Source organism: Engraulis encrasicolus, chromosome 19 (assembly GCF_034702125.1).
Source record: "Engraulis encrasicolus isolate BLACKSEA-1 chromosome 19, IST_EnEncr_1.0, whole genome shotgun sequence".
Lineage (NCBI taxonomy): Eukaryota > Metazoa > Chordata > Actinopteri > Clupeiformes > Engraulidae > Engraulis > Engraulis encrasicolus.
The window spans coordinates 44,022,270-44,044,769 of NC_085875.1; the positions used below are offsets into that span (position 1 = coordinate 44,022,270).

Consider the following 22,500-nt stretch of genomic DNA (forward strand, 5'->3'; position numbering starts at 1 on the left):
ACCAGGCCCGTGACAAGATCAACTAAGAGGGTCCCTGACTGAATGCATACAATGTAATGAGGACCCAATTCTGGGCCACGTTTCTCCTTGGGCCCCCTTTGTCCGCCTTGTCAGCTTCCCTGCGCACGCACACACACACACACACACACACACACACACACACCACAGACACACACACACACACACACACACACACACACACACACACACACACACACACACACACACACACACACACACACACACACACTACACTACTCTACACTACACTACACTGCACACATCTCTCCTCCTCACCCCCCCACTTCAGTTTTTTTTTTTCGAGCGCAGCTAGGGGTAGACTAATGCGGATCGATCTGACACCTCCGCACACCCTCCCTCTGAACCCTTCCCCCATTTCCCCCCTTCCCCCCCTCCCCATCATCATCCCCTGCCTCCGCAGGTCTCCAGCAGTGCCACCCTGGAGGGGAAAGGGCAGCTGAAGTTCACCGCGGGCAAGTGGAGCCCGCACCACAACTGCACCCAGCTGGCCACCGCCAATGACACGGCCATCCGCGGCTGGGACCTGCGGAGCATGAGGTGAGCTATCAACATCGTCTGGTCTGGTCTGATGTGTGTGTGTGTGTGTGTGTGTGTGTGTCTGTGTCTGTGTCTGTGTCTGTGTCTGTGTCTGTGTCTGTGTGTGCATGGCTGGGAACCTGCGGAGCATGACGTGAGGTGTCACATCGCTGGACGGCTGTGTGTGTGTGTGTTTGTGTGTGTGTGTGTGTGTGCGTGTGTGTGTGCAGGCAGCTTGGAGCTGCAAAGCATGAGCCATTGCATTGTCTGGCTGTCCGGCTGTTTGGATGCCTGACTGTCTCCAAGTCTGTCTGTCCATCTGGCTTTTCTGTTTCAGATCATCTGATTTCTGTCCCTCTCTCTCTTTCTCTTTCTCTCTCTCTCTCTCTCTGTCTTACACACTCACACGCACACGCACACACCTGCCTTTCTAATCTTTTCTTCATCCCGTTTTCTCAATTTGTATGTCTTTTTCTGATTTCATCAATCGTAAAGATATTTTGTGAAGCATGAGGTAGTGCCTGTCTGTCTTCTAATCGGTCTGTCCATTTGGCTTTCTGCTCATATTTGCTCTCCTTTCTCTCTTACATGTCTCTCTCTCTCTCTCTCTCTCTCTCTCTCTCTCTCTCTCTCTCTCTCTCTCTCTCTCTCTCTCTCTCTGTCTCTGTCTCTGTCTCTCTCTCTCTCTCTCTCTCTCTCTCTCTCTCTCTCCTTCCTTTCACCTCACTCTTTGTTTGTGTTTTTTCACTCTCATTTTTTCACTCTTACTCATTCAATTGGAAAGACGCAATGTATAAAATCAGTTGGTCTAGCCAAAAAAGAAGAAAGTCATCTTTGATAATGGAATGTATTGGTGTTGTGTGATGTGTTGCAGTGCAATAAAGCTATTTGCATAATTATTACGTCAGGATAGGAGGCATTTGATAACGGTGTAGTGTACCTGACAGCAGGTACGCATTGGTGCGAGAAAAAAAAACTTTTGTGGGGGAGCGATATTACTTGGCAAATCCAGTAAAGTTTGCAAAAAACTTGACTGACTGAAAGATAGCAGGTGCTGTATTAATGGCGGGTGCTCCGTGTCCAAATTGTTCTTATTTTTCTTCCTCTTTCCATGGGTTTTCTTCAAGAGCACTTGACTATCCATTTCCACGTCACGTTTGCTGCCACTCTGTAGGGGCATGGCTGACGCTGTGTGATGCCTATGGTTGGGGTTATTAGAAACCTGCCGTACCGGGGTGTGCAAAAATAATTGTCATGACAATGTATCGCTATATTTGTCTTCACAAGAAACTGCATCAATTCATGACAATGTGTCGTGATACTTATTTTCACAATATATTGAATCAATTCATGACCCCAAGAAATTGATTATTTAATACTAACAAAAAAGTAAAAAACATGCCACTGGTAATTTTTTTCAGTCAAGAGTAGGTAATATTCGAATACAAATGCTGCATAACAATTGGCAAGTACTGAAGTAAATATCGCAATGAATCGCAATAATACTGTACATGTATTTCCATGCATCATGATAGTTTCGCATCATTGCATGTGTATCGTGATGCAAATCGAATCGTGAACCCCTTACCAATACCTACCCCTTATAGGATTGTACAGGAAGATGTTAATTCCTGCTTGGCATTGCTGCCTGTCGCACCTCCTCCGGTGCCCATGGGTCAGCTACAGGGTCGTCAGTCAGGAACCACTGCTTTATCAACGTTTCGCTCCTTTAATCCTGAAACGTCTAGCGTGTGGCGGAGCAGCGACAGGGACATCTCCCTGTCACCCCCTGCAGCTGATAGGTGTTGTTCCCTGCAACTGTTGTCTGGGGGTTAGGTGTTATTCCCCCAGCCAAAAGCTCCCTTTCTCCGCCTCCTCTGCCAGTTCCTTTATTGCCTTCCTTAGCCTTCCTCCGTTGACTCCCACATCCTTCAGGAGGCGTATGGTTGACAACCCCATGAAGCCTCGGCATCCGACCTCCACTGGGTAGATGGTAGTCTTCCAGCCCGCCTCCCGGCACTCAGCAGCCAGCTCGGAGTACTTGGCCTTCTTTCGCTCAAAGGCAGCCTCAATCCCTTCCTCCATTGGCACAGTGAGCTCTATGAGGGATACCGCTCTAACCTTTACAGACCACGCCACTATGTCTGGTCGGAGAGATGTGGTGGTAATCTCTGTGGGAAACTGAAGCTTCTTGCCCAGGTCAACCTTCATGCTCCACTCCTGGCCAGGTGTGAAGGGCCTTGTGGTTTCTCTTTGCCTGATGCTTCTGATCCCTCCTTCCTTGACAAAGGTGGTGGGTTGCTCTGCCGGCGATGGTGTTCTGCTTCCCTGTCTGCACTCCTCCAGCACTTCGGCTAGCTTTCTCAAAACCTGGTCATGGCGCCATCTATAGCGGCCCTGAGAGAGGGCGACTTTGCAGCCTGACAAGATGTGCTGGAGGCTTACGTTTGGGGCATTGCAGAGTGCACAACATTCCTCACTTCCAAACCACTGCTGGAGGTTCCGGGGACAGGGAAGTGTGTCGTAGGTTGAGCGAATAAGGAAGCTGAGTCTTGCCTGTGGGATCTTCCACACGTCTGACCAACTGATGTTCCTGTTTGAGATTCCCTGCCAAGTTGTCCAGCTTCCTTGCCGTCCCTGATAGCGGTCTTCCTCCATCCTCGTCACCTCCGCCACCACCATCTCCTTTCTTTCCTTGCGGTGGGCCTTGGACCAGAAGCGTGGTGCTTCTCCCCATCCTAGGCCTGCTCTTCCTACTTGCACTCTGCCCACGATCTCCTTGTGCTGCAGCCGGCTCACAGCTTGGTCGACCTCGGTCTGGGCGTTCCACTTGCGGCCAGTCAGGACCCTGGCGTTAGCATTCCTAACCGACTCGTCTGTGGACTCCCGAAGCTCGAGCACCAACCTGGTCTTTTCTTGCATGTAGCCCAGCTGTAGCGATCTCAGAGGTAGCTGGAGCATGTTTTTCCCAAAAAGGCCGGCTTCAGAGAGGCACCGTGGCAGCCCCAACCATTTTCGAATGAATGAGTTGGCTTTCCCATCCATCCTACTCATGGTTGATGAGGGGATCTCGCTCATTTTCAGGGGCCACAGCAGTCTCTGGTAGAGTGTGAATTGGTAACACCAGACCTTGTATTTGCCCGGGAGTTGGCTTTGATCGATTCTCCTCAGGCCGTCAGAGAGCTGCTTCATGACGGTTTTCCCCATTTGCTTGTCAGAGAGCTCGGCCGTGTACTGCCTCCCCAGGCTTTTGATGGGCTGCTCTGCGAGGAGTGGGATTTTCTCTCCTCCGACGACAAAGGTGGTGTTGTCGTTCCTGACTCCTCTCCTGAGTGACAGGCTACGGGACTTGGAGGGCTTGATTTTCATTCTTGCCCATGACATCAGCTCATCAATCCTCCTCAGCAGTCTTGCTGTACATGCTGCTGTCTGAAGGAGGGTGGTGACGTCGTCCATATAGCTCCTTAGAGGGGGAAGCCTCTGGCCAGTTGGTAGTTTGATTCCCCCTGCCATTTGCCTTGCGCCAATGAGGATTATCTCAAACGCTGCTACGAACAGTGTAGGCGAAATGGCACACCCCATCGCTATTCCGACTTCAAGCCGCTGCCATCCAGTAGTGAAGTCCTGGGCGGAGAAGCACATCTGCAGGTTGTTGAAGTAGCTTTCGACCATGCTTCTGATGCAGGTGGGCATGTGGAAGAACTCCATAGCGTAGTTGATCAGCTGGTGTGGGACCGATCCATATGCCAGGTCAAGACAGATGACATGCAGGTCCGTCTTGTCCCGCTTAGCCCTCTGGATCTGGTCCCAGATCATTGTGGAGTGCTCCACGCATCCTGGGAACCCTGGTACTCCGGCCTTCTGGCAGTTGGTGTCAATGTAGCTGTTCTGGAGAAGGTAGTTTGTCATCCTTCTGGCTAGCACTGAGAAAAAGACCTTTCCTTCTACATTCAGCAGGGCGATGTTACGGAACTGCCCAATGTCTTTGGAGTTTGTTTCCTTGGGTATGAAATTTAACATTAAATTATCCAGATGTGGTGTATTTTGGTGTGTATATGTGTACTTGTGTATATGTATTTTGCATGTATACTGTGTCTAAGAGAGAGTGAATGTGTACTCTGTGTGTGTCTGTGCTCTGTGTCTGTACTGTGCTTGTGTTTGTATGGCGTGTGTGCATGTACAGTATGCTGTGCGTGTGTGTGTGTACTGTGCGTGTGTGTGTGTGTACTGTGCGTGTGTGTGTGTGTGTGTGTGTGTGTGTGTGTGTGTGTGTGTGTGTGTGTGTGTGTGTGTGTGTGTGTACTGTGCGTGTGTGTGTGTACTGTGCGTGTGTGTGTGTGTACTGTGCGTGTGAGTGTGTGTGTGCGTGTGTGTGTGGACTGCACTTGTGTATATGTACTGTGCATGTATACTGTGTGTGTAAGAGAGCGAATGTGTACTCTGTACTGTGTGTGTGTAGTGTGTGTAGTGTGCTTGTGCGTGTATGCATGCGCGTGCACACGCTGGTGGCTGTGTGATGGAATAAGGGCGGCCGATGTGTGGGCTTTGCGCACAGAATAATGATCACTGCACTATTGATCTCTCTGATGAACCAGATGAGCTGCAGTGAGCCTGCGAGATTGAGAGCATGAAGAGAGAGAGGGAGGGAGGAGAGAGAAGGAGAGAGGAGGTGGGGAGGAGAGAGCGAGAGGGGGAACGCCACAGGGAGGGAGCCGTATAGAACGAAGAGAGAGAAAGCAGGAGAGAGAGAGAGAGAGATACAAAGGGAGGGAGAACAGAGAGGGAGTGGAGCAAGGGAAGAGAGAGAGAAATAGATAGAGAGAAAGGGTGGAAGAGAGAGAGGGAGGGAGGGAGGACTGGTAGAAGCATCGCAGAGAAAGAGAGAGAGAGAGGGCGATTGGTAGAGAGAGGGAGAGAGAGAGAGAGAGAGAGAGAGAGAGAGAGAGAGAGAGAGATACAGAGGGATGGGGAGAGCGAGGGCGGAGGGAGGGAAGGAGAGGGAATGAGGGAGAGAATGGGAGATTGGACTCGGATAGAATCGGAGAAATGGAAAGGGACAGCAGAGGCAGCTCAGCATCGAGCTCTCGGAGAGCAAGAGCGAGAGATGAGGGCAGCAAAAAAAGGAAAAGAGGGGAAAAAAGAATCATCCAGCCAGGCCTGCAGACCAGCAAAGCAGAGCACAGGGAGGAATGGAGTGCAGTGGTATAGGAGGATGGGCAGAGCGTGGGATGGAGAGAGGGGTTTCGGGTCAAGCATGACGCGTATGGAGAGAACAAGAACGAAGAAAGGAGGAGAAAAAAAGAAAGAAAGAAAAAAAAACTGGTAAAGGAGGGTGAACAGTGAAGCACGTACCATGTACAGAGCCTGTTAGATGAAGGGCTTGTATAGCATGTAGAAGCACCACGATGCACTGCGAAATCTAAAGCCAGCCAGCACCCAGCAGCACATGTGTTAGTCCAGACTCCTAACGCTCTTCCCCTTGGGTTCCACTTAAAAGCAATATCTTGGAGCCATGAGCATACCACTGGCTGCTGCTGCTGCTGGAGCTTCTGATGCTCAGGCTTTTGGTCAGGGGTCAGGTCGGTGGAGTGCACAAGAACTCTCCAAATGTGGGATGATTTTTTTATTTTATTTTATTCATTTTTACACTGTAGGGATAGAACTTCATATAATACGTTAAAACCATAAAGACACCCCTTGAATGTCTTGTACACCATGTACACTGTGTTCACTGTGTATAGAAAGACACATTCCTTTTATGTGTGTCCATCTGTGTACATGTGTGTGGGCAGCACTGTATGTATGGGAGTTTAAAATATGAATATCCATGCATCCAAGAGATTCCCCATATGGGACTGGAAGTGTGTGTGTGTGCGTGCGTGCGTGCGTGCGTGCGTGCGTACATCTGTGCTTGCGTGCACACATGCATGTGTGTGTGTGTGTGTGTGTGTGTGTGTGTGTGTGTGTGTGTGTGTGTGTGTGTGTTTGTGTTTTGTATGTGGCAGGATGCCTGTGCTGCTAAGTGTGTGTGTGTGTGTGTGTGTGTGTGTGTGTGTGTGTGTGTGTGTGTGTGTGTGTGTGTGTGTGTGTGTGTGTGTGTGTGTGTGTGTGTGTGTGTGTGTGTGTGTATGTGTATACACGCACGCGCCTGTGTGTGTGTACGCGTGTGTACGTGTGTACGTGTGTACGCGCGTGCGTGTGTGTATGTACGCGCATGTATGCGTGTGTGTACACGTGCGTGCGTGTGTGTGTGTGTGTGTATGTATGTGTGTGCGCGTGTGTGCGCACGCATGAAGGGGGTCAGTGGTTCTGGCAAAGGCAAGGACACACATAGGACTGTCTTGCTGACTGGCTGCCCAGTTGGCACAGCAGCTGTGTGTGAGTGCCGCCTTCTCTCGCTCCAGTGCGTACGCTAAAGGGCCATGAACACACACACACACACACACACACACACTGTGTATACTAATGCACCATCAAAATACACACACACACACACACACACACAGTGTGTGCTAGCAAAGCAAACACAATGAATGTACGCTAAAGGCCCATCACACACACACACACACACACACACACACACACACACACACACACACACACACAGCCCTCCTGGCACCTCATGCGTCTCCTCTCACCCTCGCCACCGCCAGACAGACAGGGGTGCCAGCCTAAACTGCGCTGGCCCGGCCTGCCCTGTCCTCTAGTCACCCAACACCCAGACCTCCGCCAGCCATGGTGGGGCATCCTATGGAGCTGCTGGCTGCCATACGGATCTGTTGTCGAGAGCAGAGAGACCAGGTCCGAGGCACTCTGAAGTGAAGTCAAGTCATTCCTTTTTTGAATCCTGTTTAGACAAATAAAGGACTTTTAACTTCACTTTGGAGTGCCTCGGACCTACTCTCTTTGCTCTTTGCATTTGTTCTAATGGACATTAATGAGTACCTGAAGTCATTTTATACCCCAAAGACACAACTCTACCTCTCTCTCTCTCCACGGATGTATTGTTCCTCTCAGGTCAATTCCAAATGTTTTTTTTAATTTGTTGTTTGAAAAAAACCTTCATTCATTCCACCATTCATTGCCGCAACATTTGAGCAAATAGACTTAGCATATTCTCTGTGGGAAATGCCATCTTGTTGTATTATTCTGGTTGTGGTGTTTAATTTTTTTAGTTTGTAGTTTTTCGACATCCATGCAAGGGCTGTGTTCATCAACATTTTAAGGTCTTCATTTCATTATAACTTCAAGCAATGCAAACATTGAGTAGTCATATTAATATATATTCAAAAATTGAAATGAAATGTGAACAAAACATTTGCTTCGATGTAACTCAAGATGACGAGGACTAACAAGCAGAGGTCTGAATTTACTCATTGCAGCTTTAGTTTAATTTCTTCAAGTCGAGTTGAGGATTGTCTAAATTGATGGGATCCTGACTGCAGAAACATTGCAGACAGGTTTGAATATCTCATGCCATTCCCACTAGAGAGTGGCAGGTTGGGAAGACGCTATTTTTTTTCAGCACACCATTCTCCTAAGAGAATCTGAAAACTTTGTCAGTCTGTCCCTAAAAAAGTTAAAGCTGTGCTAAGGGAGGTCACAGCCAATATTAAATGTGGCGTGCTGAAGCCATGTAAGAGTGGTGTAAGACTTCTGCACGGTTCTGTAGATGTCAAGGTGTCTATCAGGATTTGAACCTTTTCGTTTTTGTCGCAACACAGTGCAGGCTACTGGGTTTTACAAAATAAAAGTATACCGTAAATGACAGGCTCACTGATGGCTTTGGCTGGGCCCCGGACAAAGTGATCTGAAAGCCGTACATAAAATGTATTTAGGTCTCAATTCTGGGAGCCCCTTCTCCCTGTACCTGGGACAACTTACCTCTGTCAGCTTCCCTGATGACAAACATATATACATATATGTAGTATGCCAACATTTCTAGCATTTAAATCATAACTTGTTTTAATGTCACTGGTGACAATGCTCTGTTTTTTTTTGGGGAAATAATGCTGAACTGTGGGATTTAGTAACAAGAAAAAAAATTTTTTTCCTTGTCTCGCGGTCTTGTACATTTTTTAGGAGCCAGTGTTGACCAATCCTTCATGGATAGCCGTAGGATGTTTGCTGTCAAAGTTCTGTGTTCACGTTTTAGGTTTCTTTCTCCCAAGTTATCTTGTTCTTGCTCCATGAGGGATTTACGGGTGAGGCTCTAGAATTTTGGTTTGTTGTGTTCATCACACCCTTACACGCCACACCTCCATGTTTCTGCCAAGACGTTCAACTTTGATCTTATTTGTCCACAGTACATTATCCCCATAGAGTTATGATGCACACATCCTCCCTTTGAAGCGTGGTGGAAAGAGCATCCTGGTTATGGGGGACTCTTTTGAAGCTGCAGTGGTCGTAGATGGTTTGTCATGATTGAGAAATCGATGGATTTTTATTTTACAAGAGGCTGTGGTGGTTTGGCGAGAAACACTACATAGAGTAATGGCTCATAGTAAAGTGTACTGTACTTGCATTGTGGTCTACACACATTCATTATGTCATCGACAAGCAGCCCTTTGAGAGATTTAAAAGTCTTTCTGTTTTTTCTCCCTAAATTATCATTGCAATTGTTTTGTGTGGATAAATGTCATTTTAACGATTGTGCAATGCTGCTTTGAAGCCACTGTAAATGCATGGTTTGAATTACTGTTATTGTGAAAAAGAAGATAAGATGCTTGCTTGACATTTTCCAAGGAAAACTACAAAGTGTGCAAGTTGTCTGTGGTGACTTTGAGCTGGTCAGAGGCTGGACTCTGATGTCACTGACATGCTCTCTCCCTTCTCAAATCTCTGTGTTCTTTCAAACCAGCTGCCACAGCACGCAGCGTGCCATGGCTTCAGAGGACACAGATGAGAAGGCAGTCTGTCTGTCCGTCCGTCCGTCCGTCTTTCTGTCTCTCTGTCTGTCTGTCTATCTGGCAGGTTGCAGAAAGGACTGGGTGTAGACAAATGGAATGCATGCAGAAACACATATACTACATGTAGACGCATATGGATAATACACACACACACACACACACACACACACACACACACACACACACACACACACACACACACACACACACACACACACACACACACACACACACACACACACACCATATGAATGGTAGGCCATCGTACAGACAGACTGATCTGTAATGCCATGCGATTGCTGGTCGTTAATACAAGCAGGCTCATTTGAAAGTAAGATCTAGAAAGGCACAAAGAGACAAAAAAAAAATGTGGGAGATAAATGTGAGGTGACGGAAGTTTCATGAGATTGGAAAGTAAACAAACTGCCAGGAGGAGATGATTCCGTATACACTATTTGCGTGTAGGTAGGCTAGTCTGCCCAGACAGACCGCACACATCATTTGTCATGTCCTCCTCACTTCGCCAAACGTTGGTTGGTGGTGATGCACAGCTCCCCATCGCATCCACGCATCCCAATTTGAATAAGATCCTATTTCACTGTTGAGTTTTTGTGACTAAACTTTATAAGAGCCCCCACAACACAACCCCTCCACCCCCCCAAAAGAGTGAAGTGCAATACCGCTTGCATATGATTTACTGTACAATCTTCAGGCTCCAATAGATTGCCATAAATTTTATGCAGCTGGCAGTCTCTCTCAGTCTAAATGGGGAGTGAATATGATTGATGGACGCCATATTGGTTCTTTCACTGCTTTGTTTTTTTGTTTTTTGAGCCAAAATGGCTGCCGGGGTTTAATGCCACGTCCTTAAGTGCATGTCACGGAGACATGGCCCTTTGACACTGTGCACACCGAGCCGTGACATTCCTTTGGACTGCCACGGGCGAAGTTGAATCACCATGAGTTTTTACAGAGGTAGAAATGGGGGGGGGGGGAAGGCTTTGAGGTGAAAGTGTCTTGTAATGTTCAATCAAAACGGTGACTTTCAAGGCCGTCAACAAGATCTCCCGTGACCTTTTTAAACAAATACTGCCCTGGAGAGACTGCAGGTTCGCAGACGGTGGCACACACAGTCCATGGAACTTTGCATTTATAGACTACATGTACTCTTTTCTTTCATAAAACCCATAAAACCAATTGCCTATATTTCCTCTCTTTGTGCACTGTTATCGGTGAGGGTTGAGGGCATCTTTTGTCCATACAGAGGCACATGTTGTGGAAATAGAGTTGTTTCAGGAGACACGGTCCTGCAGATGCCGATTGCTACACACACACACACACACACACACGCACACACACACACACACACACACACACACACACACACACACACACACACACACACACACACACACACACACACACACACACACACAGCTGTTCTCCGCGGTCCGTCCTAACCTACTCGCCCTCCCAGCCACAGCCTAATTTTGATAAGAGAAATTATTTTAGGGGGCGAGCAGTTGCTATGGAAACAGAGGCTTGTCTCTGTATGTGTGTGTGCACAACTGTGTGTGTGTGCGTGTGCGTGTGCGTGTGTGTGTGTGTGCGCGCGCCAGACTGTGTGTGTGTGTGTGTGTGTGTGTGTGTGTGTGTGCATGTAGGACTGCCTGTATGTGTGCGTGTAGGACTGCCTGTGTGTGTGTGCGTGTAGGACTGCCTGTGTGTGCGTGTAATTTTCTCTCTCCCAGTCTCCCTTCCTCTCAACACGGCCACCCCCTCCCTTCCCAGAGATTCAGTCTGTCCCCACCACACACCGATTTATCACTCACGCTGTGTGTGTCTGTGTGTGTGTGCGTGCATGTACATTCATTTGTGTGTGTGTGTGTGTGTGTGTGTGTGTGTGTGTGTGTGTGTGTGTGTGTGTGTGTGTGTGTGTGTGTGTGTGTGTGTGTGTGTGTGTGTGTGTGTGTGTGTGTGTGTGTGTGTGTGTGTACACGTCCATTCATGTGTGTTCGTTTGTGTGTGTGCGTGCGTGCGTGTGCATTAGTGGGGGTGTGTAATGACTTGTGTTGCCTGTGGGGTATGCGGTAGGTGGCTTTAGATTGGGTCTAGTCCTGTCCAGCAGCTTTAGAGGGCAGGGGAGAGGAGATGGCAGAGCGAGGGATAGAGAAATGGCGAGAGAGAGAGGGAGAGGGTGAGAGGAAAGGAGGAAGACAGAAGGAGAGGGTAGAAGGGCCTAATCCCCTTCACGTTTGTGAGCTCCTCGTCGCTGCTTCTGATTCTGCTGCTGCTGCTGCCTCTGCTGCTGGGCTTTGGCTGATCGGATCCCAATTTCAGATTTGCAAGGATGGAGGGGCTCGGAGAGCACGGCGAGACTAACCCAATTTCCTGCTCCATTTCCTTGGCCGCCCCACGCACACATGCGGCGTGCCCCCCACTCACTAAGATGAGCAGGTTTACACCTCCTCCTCTTCATCCAAATACCCACCAACCCCCCCCATCTCACACCCACCAAAAACATCACCCATGTGGGCATCCATTTCATAATGGTTTAGGTAGTTGGTCTTGGAATTGGATGGTTGCCGGTTCGAATTCCGGATCATTCATGGCTGAAGTGCCCTTGAGCAAGACACCTAACCTCACATAGCTCATGGGACTGTAACCGATAGTGCTGTAAGTATCTTTAAGTTGCTTTATATAAGTGTCAGCTAATGTAATGTCCTTCCCGCAACCCTAACCCTCTGCTATTGGTCAGGCCAGAGATCGCCGTGGTTACCTCAAGTAACCACCTGAAGTACAGTCAAGGAGATGCCACATTGCTGTGGACTCACTTCATCAAAAACTAGAGATTCAGTTTAACCATGATGTCGCCTCAAAGCTTGGGTTGCGTTTTGTTTACACAGTTTAAATTGATTGTTTTGTTTTACTTCCTTGGGATTTGGCAAAGGACGAGGAGCTAGTATCTAACCTTGTCGACAAAAACTGGGGTGCTGCTGCTTAGGTTGTTAAAATCCTCTCAGAGCTGAAGGACGGCAGGCTTTTGGGGGGGGGGGTTGGAGGAGTGGGGTGGAGAGTAGAGTAGAGGGAAGAGGAGAGAGGGGGCTTTTATTAAAGCAGGCTTTTCATTTCTCTCCCTTCTGTTGATATGTTAATACCGGCCTCTTATTAGCGTTGGCGGCAGGCGCGCAGATCTCCATTCTCCGCACACTTCAAGCCGCCTGGCCGCATGGAAAAACGAAACGGGGCACGGATATAGACTGTAAGCTTGACCTAATTGAAGCCTAGTTACCCCCTTCAGGTCAATTTTTTCACCTCCCGGTTTTAATGAGAATTTTAATTAGCATGGTAATTGCATAACGAGATCCACAGGCTGCCAGATAGCCCGTGAAGAGGGTTGGAGGGGTGTGGGGGAGGGGGAGGGTAAGAGATGGGCCAGAGGAGATCTGATGAGAGATCCCCAAAAGGGAGAGAGCCAACGATGGACCCTGAGTCACCTTAGCGTGCAATGGAGAATACTGCCTGTTAATTCGAAACAGAGGGTAAGAAGAAGTAGGAGAGCCAGGCTTATTGGTGTGAGCGTACCCATAACCCGAGCAAGGTTCACTCATAGACCTGAAGGGCACTTCGCCTACTGTGGAACATACTTAACATTGCTTTACATTACACTACACTTTGCTGATGCTATTTTCCAAAACGACCTCCGGTTGTTATAGGGTTTCAGATACAGTCCCTGGAGCAATGTGGGGTTAGGCGCCTTGCTCAAAGGCACTCCAGCCACAGATTAAGGTGTACAGAAATACATTCAACCTACTAGCAAAGCTGAGATTCGAACAGCCAACCCTCTTGTCTGAAGATCACCAGCTTAACCATCAGACCATGGCTGCCCCATGGCTGCAAACTATCTGTGCATTCGAACAGGGAATGAAAAGGAAGAAGGTTATGAGGGTTATGGGCATGAAATGCAAACGGCGACCCAAACACTTAACGCTTCATGGCAAGCCATCACCTCGCATGGTGTGAGCACGGTATTCTTTATGGCTTGTCAGCTTTTTATTTGACTGGAGAGGGAGACTGGCCTTCACTGCCAGGGGTTTGGTAGAGGCCAGATTTATGAGATCAGCATTGTAGAGGGGTTTTTTTTATCCTCTTTTCAACTCTACTGTTCCCGTTCTTTCCTTCCGTCATCCCCCTTCCTTTTTGGCCTCGTTCTTTCTTCTTGTCCTTTCTGTGTGTCTGTGTCTGTGTCTGTGTCTGTGTGTGTGTGTGTGTGTGTGTGTGTGTGTGTGTGTGTGTGTGTGTGTGTGTGTGTGTGTGTGTGTGTGTGTGTGTGTGTGTGTGTGTGTGTGTGTGTGTGTGTGCGCATTTATGTGTGTGTGCATTCGTGTGTGTGCGTGCGTGTGTGCTTTTCTCACCCATTCATACCTACAGTAGCGTTGGATGTGCTGTATTAGGAATGCCGGTGGTGTTACGAGTCCAAAATCAATACTTGTAAGGGCCACATGACATTAAAAGGCCACAGAGTTCGGTGGTGCAGGGAAATGTAGCCATTTATTAAATCAGACAAAGTTTCCACAATATGTGTGCCACTTAGGCTACAGTACCAGAACACAGCTAAGGATTAAAGGAGAGGTCTGTTCACTGTATCACTCTCTAATTTGTAAGTCGCTTAGCTTATAAAGAGTCTGCCAAGTGCAATATAATGTAATGTAATTTCATACTTTTATTTATGTTCCTGGTTCCTCACTCTGGTGACTGTTTGAAGCAACTGCTCATCTGTCTGGGTGTTGAGCTTTACCTTAACATGAAGAGAATACAAAGTACACCACACACTAGTCAAGTCAAGTCGGTTTTATTGTCAATTTCTTTACATGCGCTGGTCATACAAAGAATTGAAATTACGTTTCTTACTTTCCCATGCAGACAGACATAGACTCTATACTCTACATGTAGGTGTGGACATAGACAATTAGACAGACAGTATACATACATTACACCTAGAGTACCTATACAATACCCATACAGACATATAAAGTGCAAGACTGGGCAACAGCAGACATACATAGAACATATATTAAAAAGAGGTAGTGTTGTGCATTCCAGTTATGTCCTATTGTGACGATTCTGATATGGTAGCATTTTGAATAATAATAAATATAAAGTAAGCAATTTGGTTGGTAGCTAGTTTTTCAGTATAGTCGTTCAAGTAACAGGCATGAAGTAGCAACGTGTGTGTGTGTGTGTGTGTGTGTGTGTGTGTGTGTGTGTGTGTGTGTGTGTGTGTGTGTGTGTGTGTGTGTGTGTGTGTGTGTGTGTGTGTGTGTGTGTGTGTGTGTGTGTGTGTGTGTGTGTGTGTGTGTGTGTGTGTGTGTGTGTGTGTGTGTGTGTGTGTGTGTGTGCGTGTGCGTGCGCGTGCGTGTGTGTGTGCGCGCGCGTGCGCACACTTTTGAGTCGCTGTGTGTGTGTGCGCGTTTTGAGATGTTTGACGTTCATTATGTGTTGTAGTAACACTTCCGTTTTTCTTTTACTTCAGACATATACAATGTTTTGTATCTTTTACCTGACATGTTTTGGTGGTCTGCAGTAAAAGAAAAACCAAAGTGTTACTACACCGCACACTTTCTCTCATAGGTGTTACAACTTGCCAGTTTCCCATCCTACGTAACAACACCTTAATAGCAACTCTCTCTCTCTCCTCACCTGCAGTCAGATCTACTGTATTGAGAATGCGCATGGCCAGCTGGTGCGGGATCTGGACTTCAACCCCAATAAGCAGTACTACCTGGCCAGCTGCGGGGACGACTGCAAGGTCAAGTTCTGGGACGTGAGGAACGTCAACGAGCCGGTCAAGAGCCTAGAGGAGCACTCCCATTGGTGAGAGACATGCACAGATACACACGCTGCTTCACACAGAGACATGCACGCACACATACACACACAGATTCGCAAGCATCCACACACACACACACACACACACACACACACACACACACATGATTAACAGGGGCAGTTGTGACCCAATGGTTAGGATTAGCAGTTGGACGAATGCGAGGTAATACAGGTAAATAACATCCAGAGGTGATGTACTCAGTTCTTTGAGCAAGACACCTGGGTGACTGTGACTTTATCTAAAACTATAATAAGCTGTGGACAAAGGCATCAAGTCAATTGTAATATATTGTTAGATTGCGAGACACAGAGGCATTCGGATATTTAGACATTAGACCCAATCACCAATCACCAGCTCCAACCACACATACAAATGCACATCCCACATGTTACATTTACAACAGAAATGCACTCTCCTGAAACTGCAATTGTATGTGCTATTCTTTACACTTCTGAAGTTCTAGCTTTGTTTTAAAGAAACACAAAGCACTATGTATTCTGTACAGTAGTACGCCCTGAGCTATTATGAAAACAGCCATTGTTATCGCTACCCATTTCCAAGCCTATTGAAAGCCTAGCACATACCTGCACTGACACTTCTTTTATGCTCACTAGCTTTAAAGAGATTATTTATACATGTTTTAAATTCTGATGAATGGAGTTTAAACACTAAAACACTGAAAGGTTTTTGAATATTAATCGCACTATTCCTCATAGTCTATTGACGGCTGCCAGAGTAGGAGGGCATTGCCATATATTTCTGGACTTGAAAAGAATTGTGGTTAAAATTGCTGATACTTACTTTTGCTGACTTTGAAAGGAAACGGTGAGACAATTTTGCCCATGCCATTGATTGACGTCAAGTTTAGGAAGAAAATTGATATTTCAGTTGAGACCATATTAACATTTTGATGTTGTGAATGTGGTCGAGCTATAGAAGACAATTGTGGCAGATTAACTTGACATTTTGTCACATACTTACTTCCATGCAATTTTCCTTAACTCATTTGTAAGCAGTACAATGTGTCATTTTATGATTTTGGTAAGATGCAGAGTACTCAAGGTCATTGATCTCACATCATGGTGACTAGGCCATTCCAAATTCACTTGAAATTCAACTTGGTTAACTCTGTTGTAATGCATTACAATAGCAGGCCATGCACATGCTTCCATGTTGGCTTTTGCCCTTGAAAAAAAAATGAGACAGGTTTAGACAAATGGCCCGCCTGATCTGGTCAACAGACAAATGACCTGCTCTAAAAACTTTTCTGGGGAAACTTTCCTGGACAATTTCCCAGGGCAGTCAGGAAGTTGGTTCAGTTCTAATAATTTGTTCATGACAGGCCATCTCTCCATGGAAAAAGGTGACTTCAGGAATGAAAAAATGATAGTCAATGAATGTGACGTCTACAGAGAAATGGTTGGTCTAGGAACAGTTGCATGTGCTCTAGCTGATGTTTTACAAATGTGAGAGTTCAGAATAGGAAGGTGCTTTTTCTGCTGTAATAAGAATGTGTAAATAACAGTAGTTTGAAGGTCATGGAGCAACCATGCCTAAAACATGCACGGTCTTTCGCCCTCTCTCTCTCTTTCTCTTTCGCTTTCTCTTTCGCTTTCTCTCTCTCTCTCTCTCTCTCTCTCTCTCTCTCTCTCTCTCTCTCCATCTCCCTCTCCCACACTCTCTCTCTCTCTCTCTCTCTCTCACACACACTCTCTCTCTCTCTCTCTCTCTCTCTCTCTCTCTCTCACACACACACACACTCACTCACTCACTCACTCACTCACTCACTCACTCACTCACTCACTCACTCACTCACTCACTCACTCACTCACTCACTCACTCACTCACTCACACACTCACTCACTCACTCACTCACTCACTCACACACTCACTCACACATTCACATTCACATTCACATCTACATCCATATTTGGATACATGCACACACAGCAACAAACATGTACCCCAATGCATATACATATGCACACACCAGTATCCAGGTTTGTACACATTGCAGTTGACACAGATGCTCGTTAATGCATGCCAATGTCATTACTATGCTGGGCATGAGATGCAAGTGTGCACACGCATTTCTAATTGGCTGGCTGGCAAGCGAGCATATGCCCACCTCTCCTCTCCTCTGCAGCAGCCAGACCAATGCTAGTGTAGAGGGCATAGGAAAACAGGCACTATAACTCACTACCTCCTTCGCAGAGACGGAGAGAGAGATAGACAGACAGACAGCCAGAGAGGCAGACAGAAAGACAGACAGATAAGGAGAGGGGGGGAGAGGGAGAGAGAGGGATGTGCACACACACACAGGCATTGTGCAAATGTCCCTGGCGTCCACTGCCGCCCATGTGCTGAACATCTAATAAGTGCATTACGGTACTTTTTACTGACTACTTCACTGTACATGTGGTGGGTTGTAGGTCGGCACTAGCATGAAAGAGGCTTCTACCAACGTTCCTATAAGTGCTATTGTACGAACACGCACACTGGTCTTTACAGATATGTGCCATTAGCTGCATCAAGAATCGGGGAAGCCGACGGGGGGGCAAATGGGTCAGTTGTCCCAGTCACAGGGAGACAACGGGGCCCAGAATTGGGTCCCCATTACATTGTATGTATTGAGCGGGTAGCCCTTCTGATGACGTTGTCCCAGGCCCAGCCAAAGCTGTCAGGAACCTTGTTAAGAGCTGCAAACTTTCCGCATGGACACTAGCCTATGCAGCCGCTAATCCAAAGAGGTGAAGGTTCGTAAAACGATTTTGTAATGGCAATGTCTGTTATACCGGCAGTTGTTATTCACTACAATAATAAAATCCATTCTTTTCCCTCCTGATCTGGGCCTTCAATTTGTGCACTTCTCATTTGGACACCCATTACATGTCATGCACCACTCTTGCAGTGGAGGAGTGTTATTTAAAAAAATAGACACATTTCCTCATTTCCCCAAATAATCCATTGTAGTTACAGGGAAGCCAGGCATCAAATACAACACCTGCTTTTCTCGCTGCTATTTGTGTGTGTGTGTGTGTGTGTGTGTGTGTGTGTGTGTGTGTGTGTGTGTGTGTGTGTGTGTGTGTGTGTGTGTGTGTGTGTGTGTGTGTGTGTGTGTGTGTGTGTGTGTGTGTGTGTGTGTGTGTGTGTGTGTGTGTGTGTGTGTGTGTGTGTGTGTGTGTGTGTGCGCGCGCGCATCTGCATACATGTAAGCAAATCTCTGCTCTGACGCAGCGTGTGTTTGTCAATATTTGTTTTTCTAAGCATGTAGGTACTCCGTATTCCTACGTTTGCGAGAGAGCCAGAGACTGTGTGTGTGTATGTGTGTGTGTGTGTGTGTGTGGTGAACAGTGTGTGCACGTTCCAATTAGTGTTTCACGCACATGCTCTTTGTAAATGCAGCTCTGGCGTGCCGCAGTACGCCTGCGGATGGATTTGTAGTTATGATGTGTTCCATGCCAGCCCGAATAGGTGTGTGTGTGTGTGTGTGTGTGTGTGTGTGTGTGTGTGTGTGTGTGTGTGTGTGTGTGTGTGTGCGTCGTTATTTTTGTGTCCTCATATTTGTGTGTGCTCGTGTGTGAGCCGAATGCACAATCATATTGCTCCAAGTGCCAAGCACAGCCTCTCCGTCACCTCATGAGCACACTTTCAAACAATCTCTCGTGCTTGCCTGTGTTCATGCAGTCACACACACACACACACACACACACACACACACACACACACACACACACACACACACACACACATACACACACACACATTCACAGTCTCTTTTACACACAAGCACACACACAGACATCCATGCACACACACACACACACACACACACACACACACACACACACACACACACACACACACACACACACACACACACACACACACCAATCACTGGACGATAGCACATCAGACACACAAGATGCTGCCGCTACACAGCGAGATTGGGTTAAGAACACTATATCGATAGCCAAGAAGATTTTGATCCTATTTAGATAGGAAATTACACAGCCACAGCAGGACCCCATCCCATCCCATCCCATCCCATCTCATCTCATCCCATCTCCCCCCCCAACTCCACCCCTCCTCTGCCTCCTCCACCACCACCATCATCCCTCCCTTCTGCCCTCCAGCTACCCCTTCAAAATTTGTTTTTCTTTTTTGGTCCTAAACATTTTTTTGAAAACATTGTTTGACCCCCCACCCCACCTCTCCTGTTCCTAACATCAAACGTTTCTTGTCCCTTAATATTACTAATTTTTAATATGAAATTGAAAAAAGTGTAAGGTGATAATCAATGTATGGAAAGGTTATAGAAAGTGTTGTATGCAATCACAACTTACATGAATTAACATTATATGAATTAAGTTATATGAATCGACTGTTTTGTGCCAACAATCCCTTGTCTCCACCACCCCCCTGCAGTACCGTCACGCCTCCTCTTAGGGGTCGTGACCCCCAGTTTGGGAACCGCTGCCCTACACATTCCCGCCTCTCCACCCAGCAGCAGGCAGCGTGGGCTGGGCCAGGCTGCAGGGCTGCTAGGCTGATCTGTGGGGAGAGAGGGGTATTAGGGAATATTTTTGGTGTGTGCGTGCGTGCGTGCGTGCGTGCGCGTGCGTGTGTGTGCGTATGTGCGCGTGTGCGTGTGTGTGTCAGTGTCAGCGTGTGGTGGTGGGGGTACTGAAGCAGATTAGCCGTGCCGAGGGAGAAGGTTGACTGAGCCAGATTTTCTGTCGACAGCCCCGGTTATCCACCTCCAATCCCCCCCTTCAGTAGGGAGCCGTGATCCTCACTGCCCAGGGCCACGAGAGATGGAGACCGGGGGGAGGAAGGAGGGGTGGAGGATAGGAGAGGGGATGAGGGAGAGATGGGATGAGGGAGAGAAGGAGACTGGCAGAGGAGGGGTGGGGTGGTGGATAGGAAAGGAGATGAGGGAGAGAGATGGTGTGAAAGAGAGGTGGAAGACAGGGGAAGAGGGGAGAGAGGAGAGGTGGATAGGAGAAAGGACGAGGGAGAAGAGGGTGAGAGATACTGTAGGAGAGGGAAAGGAGGAGGGGTGGAGGAGAGGGAGCAGGGACGGTGATGAGGGGGTGATGGGAGGGATGGTGTTATGGTGAAGCAATACCTGAAAGAGAGCGGAAAAGAGAGGTACAGGGGTATAGAGTATGAGGTGTGTGTGTGTGTGTGTGTGTGTGTGTGTGTGTGTGTGTGTGTGTGTGTGTGTGTGTGTGTGTGTGTGTGTGTGTGTGTGTGTGTGTGTGTGTGTGTGTGTGTGTGTGTGTGTGTGTGTGTGTGTGGCTGAGGAAGTGAGAGTGTGCATGAAGGGGTGCTGGCGGGGGGCAAAAAGAGCTGCTCTGGTGAAGATGCAGCACACAGATTGGAGAGGGGGGGCGGGTGGATCGGGGGAGGTGAGAGGGAGTGGAGGTGTGCCATGGAGTCAGATGAAGGGAGAGGGTATGAGGATAGAGGGATAGAGGAACTAAGAATAGAGGGATGGCAGTGCAGCTATGGTGAAGCTACCATACATGTAGCAGAGATAGAGAGATGAATAGAAATATACTGAGGGAATGATGAAAAGTGTAAAAGTGGGGGGGGGTTGGAAAGGAGAGGGTATGAGGGGTGGGGTAATAGTCAGAAGAAGGGAAAGGGTGTGAGCATGGGCGAGGGTGAGGGGGTTATGAACGGTTCTTCTGCCCAGGGGGCAAAAATCTGCTCTGGTTGAATCCAAACTGAACATGTAGCGCCCATACAGTACAGGGAAAAAGAGAGATTTCGTAGAGGAAGGGAGAGTAGGGTGCGGCAGGGGGTGCAGGGGCAGAAAGAGATGCTGCCCATGTTGCAGCATATATGCAGCAGAACGAGTGGGAAAAAGGTACAGAGGGATTGAGAGGAAGAGAGAAGTATAAAGGGATTGATGGGAAAAGACGGGTGCTGAGGGGTTGAGAGCTGGTGTTTGTGTGTATGTGGCGCGGGGGGGGTGTGTGTGAAAGGGAAGGCAGAGGAGAGGGAGTATTAGAGGGTGGCAGGGGGCACAAAAGAGCTGCTGAAGGCATGCAGAGAACAGAGGCAGAAGAGCAGGAATTGAGGACAAGTGAGGGGCGCAGTAGAGAGGCAGGGAGGAGGAGAACAGGATTGGGGTTGGAGGGGTAAAGATATTGGAGAGAGGGCTTTTGTCAACAATGTTTTGCTCAAACAGTATAATATTCTCAGCACACGCAGAGACAAGAAGGTTCAGAGGCATAGAAAAAAGTCTGAGTAGGTGGTGGGGGGGGGGGGGTGGCTGGGGGCGAGGGAACTGGTCTGGTGATGCCATACAGTACATGCGGCCAGTGTTCCACACAGAATTATATAGCGTTAGTCAAGGTGGTATGGGGGGAAGTGGGTATCAGAAACACGTGACTATGATCATAATAAATATGATATGAGAACCCTAAAGGTATACATTTTTGGGGCTTTTTCGACCTTTGTTTCGGATAGGATAGTGAAGACCGATAGGAAGTGAATGTGGAGAGAGAGATGGGGTAGGGTTGGGAAATGACCCAGGCCGGATTCGAACCTGGGTGCCCCTGGGCATGCAAGCCCAAATGTGGGGGGGCGCCACAGCGCCCCCAGGTGTACATTCTGCTGAAGCAACTTACATTCGGCAGCTTACTTACTTACTTTCGTGCAAATTACATCCACAACACAAAATCTTTATCTTTTCAGGGCACCAAGTCAAGGTGGTCGGTGTTTGTTGACTTTACCTGAAGAAGGTCGGATGACCGAAACGTTGTATTAAAGTTTGTTGGTGGAATGGACAGTGTGCAGGATTTCTTTACACTTGAATGACAACCCACTGGGATAACATCCTACGCACCTGCCCAACTACAGAGGTGTGCAAAAGCGTCTTTGTTGAACCGGTCGGTGTTTGTTGTGAAGGTGGGCGCCTTAGCACTAAAGTGCTGGGGGAAACCCTGCATGCAGCTCAGGGAAAAGGGTGGTGGGGGCAGGTGAAGGGAGGGGAGAGCGAGGGTGTTGAAGACATGGGGGGTGGGGGTGAAGGGTTTGAAGGGGTGACTGGCAGGGGGGCAGAAAGAGTTGCTCCAATGAAGCCCTAGTCTACTCTCAGCACATAGGGAAATTAAATATGGGGATACT

The 22,500-nt window shown here is 47.8% G+C and overlaps 1 protein-coding gene across 1 annotated transcript in view; it reads left to right on the forward strand.

The window, feature by feature from the left end:
• The window catches only part of eipr1 (EARP complex and GARP complex interacting protein 1), a 66,677-nt gene that overhangs the window by 39,882 nt on the left and 4,295 nt on the right, over nt 1-22,500 (forward strand). Inside the window, exons 6-7 of the mRNA XM_063224234.1 lie at nt 443-579; nt 15,174-15,341. Coding sequence (XP_063080304.1) covers nt 443-579; nt 15,174-15,341 — 305 coding nt within the window. The remainder of the gene's footprint in view (nt 1-442; nt 580-15,173; nt 15,342-22,500) is intronic.